The following is a 13,941-nucleotide window of genomic DNA, read 5'->3' as shown; positions in this document are numbered from 1 at the left end:
CCCCCTAGCGGTAGGCCGCTATCTAGATCTCCCCAGACACCTGACTCTAGGCCAGTGGTTCCCAACCAGGGTTACTAGGATCCCTGGGTGTACTTAGCCTATCCACAGCGTGTACTTGAGAAGTTTAATCTGACCATAGACTGACAGTTCCATCACACCGACAGCGTCATTGCATTTTGGTAAACCAGAATTACAATAATTTCCAATGAAAAACTGCATTTGCCATGCAGCATTGCGTTGCAGAGCATTCGGTGTGGTGCATACCTTGGATTTATCGAATGTATGCGTCAAACTGTATGCGTAGCCGGCTTGACAGAAATGGTAGCAGAAGGTGAATGTTGAACATTTGTTGCATACATATCTAGATGCTGCTGCGTACTATTTTGAAAAAGGTTGGGAGCCACTGCTCTAGTCTATGGAAATCCCAGACCCAGAGCAACAGCACACAGTTTATGCTGTAACATTGTTCATGTGGGAGGCAACCCATCTGCCTAGGGAGACTAGGCATAGATCTGCCACTTTCCATCTGTCATTGAGACCCTATCATCAAGCTTACAAGTATGTTCCGCATGCCCCGTTCTAACTGTGGTTCACTAATTAAGTCACATCTTCCAAAGTAACAACAACCAAATAATCTTTATAAAAGGGGATAATTATGTAACAACTCCACAAAAATGTGCTTTAGCACTGTAGTTGAATTACAACCCATATACAATTAATATAATTGCAAAATATCCACAAAATTATAGGCAGCTTTTATTCTACACAACATTCAACAAGGACAGATATGCAAACATTTACATAAACCAGTTCATATGAGGGGAAGGGGGGACAACACTCTTTTAAACAGTAGTTATTGACATGAAATTGTACAAAGTCATGAGTCTTCTTTTGGGATCTTGAAGGCTTGACAGTAGGCGGTACAGAAATAAATACAATTTGCTATTCTGTGGCAAGGTGGTGGAGCGAGACAACTCATTTTTGAAGATCCAGTTGGCCTTAAGAACCTGAACTCAAAGACCTATGGTTTCAGCTAATAATGGGCAAGCAGCAGTCAATATACTCAAAATCAGCTAATCAAAACCAATTCAACCCCTAGTTTAAGACAACATAAACAGAAGTTAAAAAATATAAAAAAGTAGGGTTTGAATAACAGTGTGCATAAAACTGTTTTTGGTTTATTTTGCCCTTCCACTCCTATTATGACAATATGTTTTTAGAGCTATAATTGCTCACTATGTGCTTTTAGCTATTTATTTAAAACAAACCCACTTTATGATATGTACATCTCAATATATATCTTAGAGAAACTGCATTTGTCTGCATATGGGAATAATAATGTAATTTATAAAACACCAATTAACTATTTTATGACAACAGTTGATCCCCCTGTTTCAGTCTTCAAATGACCCGTCTTTCCAGTATCATCTCTGTACACAACCAGTACAAGATATAAGTTATATACATTAATATCTAGACATTCCTTGTAGATGTATAGTACGTACAGTCAAGAGAGAGACAGGTCCTTGGCCTGTGTGCATGGAGAGAGTGTGACCACCATCATGGTGTCTGACTAACAATCAGCAGCTGCTGTTTTTAAACTCTCCGTTCTCAGTGATCGACAGTTTTGTGGGGTTGGTTGGCGAGAGGCCGTTGCGCAGATTCTGCATGCTATAGCGCTCCTTCACCTGTGTCAGGGCACTCATCAGCCGAGAGTTGGCTGCATCCAGAGAGCTTATCCTCTTCTCCTGAAGAGAGAAAGAGAGGAGGGGAAGAGGGAGGGACTGAGTGAGGAAAGCATTCACTTAACAGTGGAGAATAGATGAGCAGGGTAAGCTGAAGGATGACTACTACTCTGTAGATGGTGAAATTCAAATATCACAAGCAAAGTCTGAAATATACCTATTTTTTGTTTAGCAGACAAAATTATAGATACAACTAAAAACCCATATCCAAGCATTGCGTCATGTTTGTTTGTAAAAAAAGAAACAATTTTAGATATCTATTCGTATACCATTCACTGAGCCTACATGTCAAGTGGCATCACTTTTAACTGAAAACTACTGTCAATTTATATTGTGTAAACACATGAGGATTATTTGTATTCAACCATCTTTAAAAAATAAATTAATAAATAAATAACTGAAATCCCAATTATATGCATAACCCTTGGGACTGAACTGTCCTGTATGATATACCTGATTGTTCCCCCTCCTAGAAGTAGGAAAACAGACTCAGTATGCCATCCTTGTAATCAGCAACATAATAATGTTTTGTCTCTAGCCATGAGCAACCTCATCTAGCCAGGTCAAGGCACTGTTACTGCAGAACTGGGGGAGAGGAGGGAAGGGGAGAAGGGTTTTGGGAGTGACGGTAGCTAAATTAGGAGGGCAGGGTGAAAAGCATCCAAAGCTGGCTGGGGATAACAGATACATCATCTGCTAAGAGCGCAACTTACAACACACAGTCCTGTAGAGACAGAAATAGTGAACACATCTGAATGTAACTGCTTCATATTTCCAGCCCTGATTCAAAACATACTTTCTTATACTATAACATTGTTTATTTTTAACTATGAGAGCCACTGTGTCTGAAATTAGATTGACATCAGATATGGAGAAACATGAATTGTAGGGGCGTAGTATACCTACAAAAGTAATGAACATGTATTAGATTATGTTCTACATTTGTATTCTGACTGATGGGGAAATCTGAAAATCAAATTTCAAAAGCAATACGAAACAACAACGACCTCTAGTCTGCACAGGAATAAGGACTTTTTTTGGCAGGGAGGCAGGAATGAGTGTCAAGTGTGGTTGCGCTCATTCAAGGCTTGACAGCATTTCCCAAAACCAGAGGACTGACTGTATTACTTGCCTGCTTGGATTACCTCCGTTGCTTTATTGACCTGGAACTCAGTGGAACATAGTGATAAAGTCAACAGGTTCTCTGCTCCAATGCAGAGCAAAAGAACTTCATCCCCCTCCAAATTCCATGTGAATAGTACCTGAAATATAGGCCTTGAAATATATCCACAGGTACATCCTCCAATTGACTCAAATTATGTCAATTAGCCTATCAGGAGCTTCTAAAGCCATGACATCATTTTCTGGAATTTTCCAAGCTGTTTAAAGGCACAGTCAACTTTGTGTATGTAAACTTCTGACCCACTGGAATTGTGATACAGTGAATTATAAGTGAAATAATCTGTCTGTAAACAATTGTTGGAAAAATGAATTGTGTCATGCACAAAGTAGATGTCCTAACTGACTTGCCAAAACTATATTTTGTTAAAAAGAAATTTGTGGAGTGGTTGAAAAATGAGTTTTAATGACTCCAACCTAAGTGTATGTAAACTTCCGACTTCATATTGCATATTGTATTAAACTGAAACATGTTCTTGTATTTGTAAGTGTATATATTTTTTAAATAAAACCCTGTTTGATTGATGTGTATCAAGTCTGGTAATACTTTGCCATTTTATTGCTTATAAGCTTTGTTATATATTTTTTTGTCACAATTTATTACATTTATGGGTCTATAATCAGCAGGGGACCCTCCAGATTTTCCTGGTTTTAATATAATTTAAATAACTGTTTGATACATGTAACTAGGAAGCACTGAATTAAGTGACATATCTGTAATAGATTTCTATGGGAAAGCTATCCATTTCTGGTGCTTTTCTCTGTGCGAATGTTATAACAGTATCTAATATTTCTTCTTGGGCGATCTCTGTTTTAAATTATAATTTTTTGTCCGCTGATAGTTGCTTCCGATTTGTTGAGTCTATAGGATCCGTCCCACTGTTTAATTCTGATTTGTATACATTTTCATAGAAACTGAAAGAAATGGTCATTAAATCACATTGTTGTTTCTCATTACTGCCTTTGTAGCTTTATCTTTTAAAATTATAACAGGTTTAGCATGTATTCTTTTTGTGAGAGCGGCGAGATTTTGACCAGGTTTATTTGCCATCCAGTTCTCTGCTGCCAATGACTGGAACGATCTGCAAAAATCTCTGAAGCTGGAAACACTTATCTCCCTCACTAGCTTTAAGCACCAGCTGTCAGAGCAGCTCACAGATTACTGCACCTTTACATAGCCCATCTATAATTTAGCCCAAACAACTACCTCTTCCCCTACTGTATTTATTTATTTATTTTGCTCCTTTGCACCCCATAATTTCTAATTTGCACATTCTTCCACTGCAAATCTACCATTCCAGTGTTTTACTTGCTATATTGTATTTTCCTCGCCACCATGGCCTTTTTTTTCCTTTACCTCCCTTATCTCACCTCATTTTCTCACATTGTATATAGACTTATTTTTCTACTGTATTATTGACTGTATGTTTTGTTTATTCCATGTGTAACTCTGTGGTGTTGTATGTGTCGAATTGCTATGCTTTCTCTTGGCCAGGTCGCAGTTGCAAATGAGAACTTGTTCTCAACTAGCCTACCTGGTTAAATAAAGGTGAAATAAAATAAAATAAAAATTAAGTAGTATGCTTTATGAGAGTTTAACCTGTAGTTGTTGGCTCTCTTAAGAAGTAAAACACAGTATTTCTGCTTAAATTCAGAAATGGTATTTTACTCTACCTTGTAAAGATTTTTTTATAGGCTTTTTCTAAGATTGTAAACAAAAAATAAATCACATGTTGAATAAAATTCAGGTCCAGTAGATCCGCTATGTTCATTCTCCAATTCTTTCGCTAAATGTATTTTCTGTTGGTGTAATTAAGCATGATACCGGAGAATGATCCGATATCACAAAATCAATACTTTTTTCATCCAGTAAATAATTGAGAGCACTTTTGGAAATAAAAATCTAGCCAGTTTTTATAACTTCAATTACTTAGAGAGAAAAAAAATAGTATTTTGTAGTTGGGAACAGTAATTTCACTTCAAGATACAATTCAACATTATAAAACGGCCTTCTTGGTCCATATGCTGGGATAAGGGGAAATTGTGTATTCTTATTTATCAGAATGCCTACACCTTTGCTGTTACTACAGTAGGTGGCAGCATAGGTCTCTCCAACCCAGCTGCTCTTTAAAATGTTCCATTTCTCCTTTTTGTTAATGTAACTCTTGTTAAAAAATAAATACATCAGCGGACAATCTCTTAGGTGTTCAAGAACCATATGCTTTTTTCCTCCACCATTCCATGGGATATGTTGGATTTTGTAGGTCTTTACTTGTATAGTCAAACCTAACCTTAACTGTTCCGTCTGTCATTGAAGAACCAAGTAAAACATTTAAACAGAAATGACATGAGGGCGGTGGGCATTCCATATAACGGGAGGATCATAGTATAAATAAATAGTTATTGTATACATTATATGTATAGAGTGTATGGGCATGTGGACTGGGCAGACATTTAACAAAAACAGTAAAAAGAAAAAAACAGGTTTATATTATTTACATAAGAATTCAGACCCTTTGCTATGAGACTCGAAATTGAGCTCAGGTGCATCATGTTTCCATTCATCATCCTTGAGATGTTTCTACAACTTGATTCGTGTCACATGTGGTAAATTCAATTGATTGGACATGATTTGGAAAGGCACACACCTGTCTATATAAGGTCCCACAGTTGACAGTGCACGTCAGAGCAAAAATCAAGCCATGAGGTCGAAGGAATTGTCCGTAGAGCTCCGAGACAGGATAGTGTCGAGGCACAGATCTGGGGAAGGGTACCAAAAAATGTTTGCAGCATTGAGCGGTGCCTGGTTTCCCCAGGAACACAGTGGCCTCCGTCATTCTTAAATGGAAGAAGTTTGGAACCACAAAGACTCTTTCTAGAGATGGCCGCCCGGCAAAACTGAGCAATCGGGAGAGAAAGGCCTTGGGCAGGGAGGTGACCAAGAACCCGAGGGTCACTCGCACAGAGCTCCAGAGTTCCTCTGTGAAGATGGGAGAACCTTCCAGAAGGACAGCAATCTCTGCAGCACTCCACCAATCAGGCCTTTATTCAATTCCGAGGCGCATATTGAAGATGTTGGAAGAACTGTCCACATGTATTTCTTGTCAGCCAACAAGATGAGTAGGCCTAACAAACAACAAAAGCACTAGCCTATGTCAATCTACTATACCCCATAGTACAAAAGTTTACCTATTCTATTCTGTGCGAGAAATAAATATTCCAAACATAGTCTGGGACAGTTGTGGGATGCGAAATATCCCAAATGAATAAAAACCTGTTTCAAGCAATGCATCTAATGCAAAAGATGAGAATGTTTAGGTTAAAATGTTGATAAACTATTAGGATATTTCTTCACATTATAAGCGCAGCAATGCGCATACTGCTGTAGGCTATAAGCGTGAATGGTGTTTTCCTGCTAATGGAACATTCTCAAAAGTGACCACAAATGCGATTATGCATGTAATGCTTTTTTTTTTTTATAAAGGTGCATTTTTAAATGGGGAAAATGGCCAAATTATCAAAACATATAGGGCTATGGGCTAGGCTATATTTAGTTTATCAATAGATTATTGGGTTTCTATGTCCTGCCATGGTATATACTGTACACAGTGTACAAAACATCCTGCCATGACAGACTGACCAGGTGAATCCAGGGGAAAGCTATGATCCTTTATTGATATCACTTGTTAAATCCACTTCAAATCAGTGTAGATGAAGGGGAGGAGAGAGGTTAAAGGATTTTTAACCCTTGAGACAAATGAGACATGGATTGTGTATGTGTGCCATTCAGCGGGTGAATGGGCAAGACACAATTTCTAAGTGCCTTTGAACAGGGTATGATAGTAGGTGCCAGGCGAACCTGTTTGTGTAAAGAACTGCAGCACTGCTGGGTTTTTCATGCTCAACAGTTTCTGTGTGTGTCAAGAATGGTCCTCCAACCAAAGGACATCCAGCCAACTTGACAACTGTGGTAAGCATTGGAGTCAACATAGGCCAGCATCCATGTGGAACGCTTTCGACACCTTGTACGGTCAAATATTTGACATAAGCTACCAGTCTATTTACTGTGTTGGCAGAATGTTTTAATCTTTAGCAGTCATTTATGCTGTACATAGAAAAGGACTGTGCCAGTTTCTGTACGAGAAAACAATGGCAAATTGTTGTAGACCTGTCAGCAGAATGTTTGAATTCAACAATGTTTTATATAGACTTTTCCCCCCTAACCTAAATATGATGGACTGCCCGTGAATTCTTAAACATTGTAGGGCAGGCTACAAAAACAAATGCAATTACAGTACTTACAGTAGTAGTTACAGTTCTACATTTCTTGTGTGTTTTGGTTCTACTTTACTTTTTTATAAATGTTTTATAATACTACTAATATTCATTACTGCATTATTGGGAAAGAGCACGCAAGAAAGCCATTTCACTGTACTTGTGCACATGTCAATAAAAACGTGTAATTTAGGCCTACATCAAAGTAAAAGATCAGCTGTTAAATTCAACTGCTTACTGCTACTATAAAATAGCGCTGCCTATGATATTGCTAAACTTGAAATAAATATCTATTTACTAGGCCAAATTAAATGAGAGATGTGCATGGTGATTTGTTGTATGTCTAATAATGTTTGATTCTAAAAAAGAAAAACACAGATTTTCGCTAATCTCACTAATGGCAAATGATTGCATTCTTGTTAATATGTTTTTTTATGAATACGCTTTTCATCATATCCCACATTTGCACAAAATACTTACTTGCCAGCTTGCAATACAATATTTCAACTGCTACCAGATGAAAATCCCTGCGTTTTGAATGCACGTTTCATTCCGGAATAATAATAATCATCTAGACTAGGCAACATTTTGGATCAGTAATAGGTATTTTCTCTACAGTTCACAAGGTCCAGAAAGGCACATTAGCAGGCCTGTCATAGCGAGTATTTTGTCAGGATGTATCAGTGTTAACAGATACCATCGGAAAATATGGCCTTCTCATACTAATATGCGCTGTCAGTCGTGGATCATCATCATTCTCCCAAATCGTCCTATATCAGGGAAGTTTACCATGCGCTCTGCCTTCTCTTCTGTCCAAGCAACTTCACCCACTTAGAACCAAGAACGCTTCAAAAGAACACATTTTGGATTAGTTGTCAATGTTTTATTGTCGGAGGGGTGAAAAATAATCACTCAGAAAGTAATCCAAACAATGGCTCTTTTGTAGTTATCGTTGTAGTGTGAACACTCCTATCTACTTGAATTAGAGCGATTTAGATTTTTTTTATCAATATAGTTGGCATTCTTGGTGTGGACAGCCCATAAGACTGAATTAATCTGTTTCCATGGAGAGTAGAATATTATTCTTAAGGGGATGGAACTGAATGGATCTGAACGGTTTTAAGTATTTGTATTATTCAAACGCCCAGCCCAGGTAGAGTACAGACAAAATGTGTGCAGTTACTATACCTGTGCATCAATGATCTTCTGCTTGGCGTCTATGACAGCCTGCATCTCTGTATGGTCTCTCTTCAGCTCCTCCTCTACAGCCATTAACCTGTGAGTGACAGAGCATAGCCACCTCAGACAAATACACATCAAAAGGGGGGGGGGGGGGGGGGGGGACATTGGTTGCATTTCAAATTGAACCCCATCTTTGACCAGAGCCCTGTGGACCCTGGTCAAAAGTACTGCACTATATAGGGAATAGAGTGCCATTTGGACACAGATATACAAGCAACTAGAAGCATGCCATTAAGCAGTCAATCTATGATTTTGCTTTCATTCATTCTTTAATTCATTAGTTAGTTTGTTCAATCATTCATTCACAGGAATTACGACTGAAGCACATGCTCCTTCTTGTCAGCAAAATCATCCAGAGGGTGCCTAGTAATGCCTACCTGCAGATGATGCTCTTCATCTGATTATCCTTCTCCTCCTGCTGCCGCCGCAGCCTCTCCTCGCTGTCCTCCAGGCGGGCCTTGTACTCCCTCAGCAGTTTCTGCATCTGCTGCTCCTGGGCCAGCAGACGTCTCTCGTACTCCTCCAGACACAGACTAGACACCCGCAGGCGCTCCTTCAGCTTGCAGATCTCCTGTTCATACTGGAGGGAGAGAGGCGAGAGACAGAGAAAGAGAGATAGATGGGAAGATAGAAAGAGAGAGAGTGGGAGGGGATGATCGTGTTAGTCATGCCTAAGACAAAGCCAACCTCTGTCTGCCTACACTCTACCCCAAAGCCATAAGACTGCTGAACAATTCATAAAATCGCCACCGGACAATTTACATTGACACCCCTCCCTTTTGTACACTGCTGCTACAAGCTGTTTGTTTGTTTGTTACCTATGCATAGTCACTTCGCCCCCACCTACATGTAGAGATTACATCAACTAGCCTGTACCCCCGCACACGGTCTTGGTACCGGTGCCCCCTGTACATAGCCTCGTTATTGTTATTCTTATTGTGTTACTTTTTATAATAACTTTTTATTTTTGTCTACTAAGTAAATATTTTCTTCTTCTTGAACTGCACTGTTGGTTAAGGGCTTGTAAGTAAGCATTTCATGGTAAAGTCTACACTTGTTGTATTCGGCGCATGTGACAAAGTTTGATTTGATTTAATTAGCAGGCTCATGTGTTGGACTTGGTAATGAAGAAGACAGCCAGCACTAGCAAATATAACTTAAAAACGTGAAACCAAGCCATGAGGTCGAAGGAATTGTCCGTAGAGCTCTGAGACAGGATTGTGTCAAGGCACAAATCTTGGGAAGGTTACCATAACATTTCTGCAGCATTGAAGGTCCCCAAGAAGACAGCCAGCACTAACAAATATAACTTCAAAACGTGGACATGTTTTGGCCATCAAACCTTCATTGGCTGTGACTCTGGCTGACTCTTTACCTTCTCTGCGTTCCTGCTGTCCTGGCTGCTCTGATCTGCTGGGGCCGCCTGCTCCTCCTCGTCCTCGTACTGGCCGTTATTCAGCACCCACGCTGCTGTCCTCTCTACTGGTGACATGGTGACTGGCTCTACTGGCGACGCCACCTGCACCACCACCATCACCACAGATACTGAGATGTCAATCAAATCTACCCTGAGTGGCCAACACGACTGGCCACACCTTATTTCGGAGACATTTAGCCTTGATAATAACAACATAATATATAGGGGTGTCGTAGCTGAGCTTGTGTATCTAAGTGTAGTTCTGTATGCCAGACGAGTACCTGGTGTGGTGTCTGCTGCTTGGCCACGCTCCTGACGGGGGGCACAGGGCTCTCCATGGAGCAGGTGGACTGCTGGTGTGAGTGGCCTCCAGTGCCTGCACCTGGCTGGGCCTGGATGGGGATAGGCATGGGCTCCGTGTTGATGGAGCTGCTGCTGCGCAGAGATGCGCTGTGGGGCAGGGAGTGGGGCGTCCGGGCCCCACCACTCCCCCCGCTGCGGCTCTGCTGCTCCACCCTCACGATGTGGGCTGTGCCCGTGCTGTTCTGCCTAGGCACTGCCACTGCGTGGGCCCCTCCCTGGTGGTCCGGCAGGGTGGGGCGGCGCGGCGTGGAGCAGTCCTCACTCTGCGTGCTCCGCTGGCTGAACTCCTCCAGGCTGCTATTGGATGGGACCCTGCCCCCCTTCCCCCTCTGGTTCCCGCCTCCGAACTCAACCTCCGAGTTGCTGTGGCTGCGGGAGCTATCGGTGCTCAGGTTCTCTGAGCTGGAGCCCGGCTGAAGTGAGTGCACTGAGTGGGAATGGCCCGAGTGTGTTGTGGAGTGTACTGCTGTGTTTTGTTGTTGTTGTTGTGTCAGGTTGCTAAGGTGATAGACAGGGTTCTGGAAAGAGAGAGGCTGGAGGCTCCTCTGCTGGCTGAGGGATGGGTGTAGGGGCCGACGCACCTGCGGCGCACTCTGGGGGAGGTTGTCCCGTAACGATGGCTTCTGGTGTAGGGCTTGGTGTGACTGTGGGGTGGTAGCCTGGTGGGGGTGTCCGATAGAGACCTGGGAGCCCACCCTGCTCAGCCTGGGTGGAGCTTCGTGGAGAGGGAGGGGTCCCTGGCCACTCTGGACCATGTGAGAGTCCTGGAGGTCCACCAGGGAGATGCTGCGTCCATTGGGCAGAAGGTTCTCTCTCTCCTCCTTGTCCGAGAAGCTCATGCTGTGGGCGGACGACTGCTGGCCCAGGAGAGGGTTCTTCCCCCGGTGAAGGCCGTCCATAACATGCTCCTGGACTGGGGACTTGATGCTGCAAAACACACAACACATTAACAGAGAGTTCTGAAACCAAAACTAGTACCAGTCCAAAATGGCATCCTATTCCCTATGTAGTTAACTACTTTGAACAGGGCCCATAGGGGTCTGGTCAAAATTAGTGCACTATATATGCCTAGGGCAGGGGTAGGCAAACCCTGGTTTTGGAGTGCCGTAGGCACTTCATGTTTTTGATTAAACTACCTGAAAGACTAGGTGTGTTGAATTTAGGCAATCAATGAACTGATCAATAAACTAAGTAGCCCAGTTTGGTGCCTAGTTGGGACAAAACCCTGCACTACCTGCGGTTCTCCAGGAACAGGGTTGTCTAGCCCTGGCATAGGGAATAGAGTGCCATTAGGGACACAGGTGAAATGCAGCTAACCTTCTTTTCCTTTCAAGTTTAACTCAATGTTCCTTTAGCATCAATATTTACTCTGATCCACTTTAAAGCTGGAAAAACTTCCATCTCAGATTCCCTCATTACTTCTTCAGCCGCTAAAAATGGAAAGTCTCTAGCTGCAGCTTTATTTAGAAAGATCCTAGCAGTGAGTCATCTCCCAAATCAATGCACCATAAAACAACCTATCCATATAAACTGCATGAGCATATACCAACATCTCTCAACTTTATGTATGAAAGCTGAATCTCCAGATTAACTGGCACAAAATCACCAGACGAAACAGCCTTTGAAAAGAACTACAGCCAGAACTACACCACAGAATTAGACCATGCATGGCTGGGTGGTGATTGGCAATATAGTTGCGGCGGTTGTGACCATTTTGGAGTCCTACCTGTCGGCCGGATCTTCGAATATCCTCTGCAGGCCTGAAGAGACGCTGCCGCTGATATTTTGTGAGGAGCTGTTGTCCTGGAAGCGTCGGAGCTGCTGCTGGATTGGTGTGGGGCTGGACAGAGAGTGGGCTATGTCCCCCAGGATGCGAGGCAGGGGGCCCAGCTTGGCTACAGTCGCCTGCAGGAAGGAATTTTCACCCTGGGTTGCACGTTACCATGACGAAGGCAGCAGCACCAAGCCACGTCACCCAGTATTGTGGAATGAGGATGGCAGAAGGTTTGGAGGACAGAGGATTGGCAGGTTGGTTTGTTGGTTGGTTGGCAATGAGAAGCACCATAATGCATTGGTGTTGTCGGGACAGTGTAACCATGGAGACACAGTGTGTGTCAGGCAGAGTAGAAGGGTGGAGTGGAAAAGGAGGGAGGGGTGGGGACAGTAGGGGCAGAAAAAAATTGAGGAGAAAACATAAGGAAATGAATACATTTGGGGTAAAAAAATAAAAACAACACATGCCACTAAATAACAGCCATTCCAAACACAAAAAACATGCATCAAGGGCAAACTAATGCAGGAGGTTGTGAGGTAAGAATAAGATGTAGGGAGTATTGAAATGAATACTGTAAAAAACTAGGGTTCACAGAAGAATAAACATACAGTTCCCTTCAGAAAGTATTCACACCACTTTACTTTGTCTAAGTCAAAACTGTAACTAGGCCACTCAGGAACATTCAATGTTGTCTTGGTACGCAACTCCAGTTTATATATTTGGCCTTGTGTTTTAGGTAATTGTTCTGCTGAAAGGTGAATTTGTCTCCCAGTGTCTGTTGGAAAGCAGACTAAACTAAGTCTGTTTCTTTTTATCTTAAAAAAACTCCCTTTTTCTTGCCGATGACAAGCATACCCATAACATGATGCAGCCAACACCATGCTTGAAGAGAGGTCCTCAGTGATGTGTTGGATTTGCCCCAAACATAACACTTTGTATTCAGGACATTAAGTTAATTTCTTTGCCACATTTTTTGCAGTAACACTTCAGTGCCTTATTGCAAACAAGATGCATGTTTTAGAAAATGTTTATGTATTTTCTCTGTAATTTTTGTTAGTATTGTGGAGTAACTACAATGTTGTTGATCCATCCTTAGTTATCTCCTATAACAGCTATTAAACTCTAACGGTTTTAAATCCCTGAATTATTTAATTCCTCTCCATCAACTAAGAAGGGTGCCAGTATTTTTCTTTGTGACTGGGTGTATTGATACACCATCCAAAGTGTAATTAATAATTTCACCATGCACAAAGAAATATTCAATGTCTGCTTTAAAAAAAAAAAACATCTGCCAATAGGTTCCCTTCTTTGCGAACCATTGGAAAACCTCCCTGGGCGTTGTGGTTGAATTTGTGCTCGAAATGACCTGCTCGACTGAGGGACCTTACAGATCATTTGTATGTGTGGGGTACAGAGATGGGATAGTCATTAAAAAATAATGTTAAACACTATTATTGCACACAGAGTGAGTCCATGCAACTTGTGAAACATTTCTTTATCCTGAACTTCGCTAGGCTTGCCATAACAAAGTGGTTGAATACTTATTGACTCAAGACATTTCAGCTTTTAACCTGTTTGGGATAGGGGGCAGTATTTTCACGTTCGGATGAAAAGCGTGCCCAGAATAAACTGCCTGCTACTCAGGCCCAGAAGCTAAGATATGCATATTATTAGTAGATTTGGATAGAAAATATCCAGAAGTTTCTAAAACTGTTTGAATGATGTCTGTGAGTATAACAGAACTCATATGGCAGGCAAAAACCTGAGAAAAATCCAACCAGGAAGTGGGAAATCTGAGGTTTGTAGGTTTTCAAGTCTTTGCCTATCCAATATACAGTGTAAATGGGGTCATATACACTTCCTAAGGCTTCCACTAGATGTCAACAGTCTTTAGAACCTTGTTTCAGGCTTCTACTATGAAGGGGGAGCGAATAAGAGCTGTTTGA

At 41.6% G+C, this 13,941-nt stretch overlaps 1 protein-coding gene across 1 annotated transcript in view; it reads right to left on the bottom strand.

Moving 5' to 3' along the window:
- Positions 1–734: 734 nt before the first annotated feature.
- Positions 735–13,941, bottom strand: part of rasal2 (RAS protein activator like 2) — a 109,181-nt gene continuing 95,974 nt past the window's right edge. The window contains exons 13-18 of the mRNA XM_038963971.1: positions 11,948–12,147; positions 10,140–11,148; positions 9,817–9,960; positions 8,819–9,021; positions 8,388–8,475; positions 735–1,748 (exon numbers count right to left, since the gene is read on the bottom strand). Coding sequence (XP_038819899.1) covers positions 1,581–1,748; positions 8,388–8,475; positions 8,819–9,021; positions 9,817–9,960; positions 10,140–11,148; positions 11,948–12,147 — 1,812 coding nt within the window. The 3' untranslated portion in view covers positions 735–1,580. The remainder of the gene's footprint in view (positions 1,749–8,387; positions 8,476–8,818; positions 9,022–9,816; positions 9,961–10,139; positions 11,149–11,947; positions 12,148–13,941) is intronic.

The sequence above is a fragment of the Salvelinus namaycush genome, chromosome 25, assembly GCF_016432855.1.
Source record: "Salvelinus namaycush isolate Seneca chromosome 25, SaNama_1.0, whole genome shotgun sequence".
Classification (NCBI taxonomy): domain Eukaryota; kingdom Metazoa; phylum Chordata; class Actinopteri; order Salmoniformes; family Salmonidae; genus Salvelinus; species Salvelinus namaycush.
This window is presented reverse-complemented; position numbering and strand designations above follow the sequence as displayed.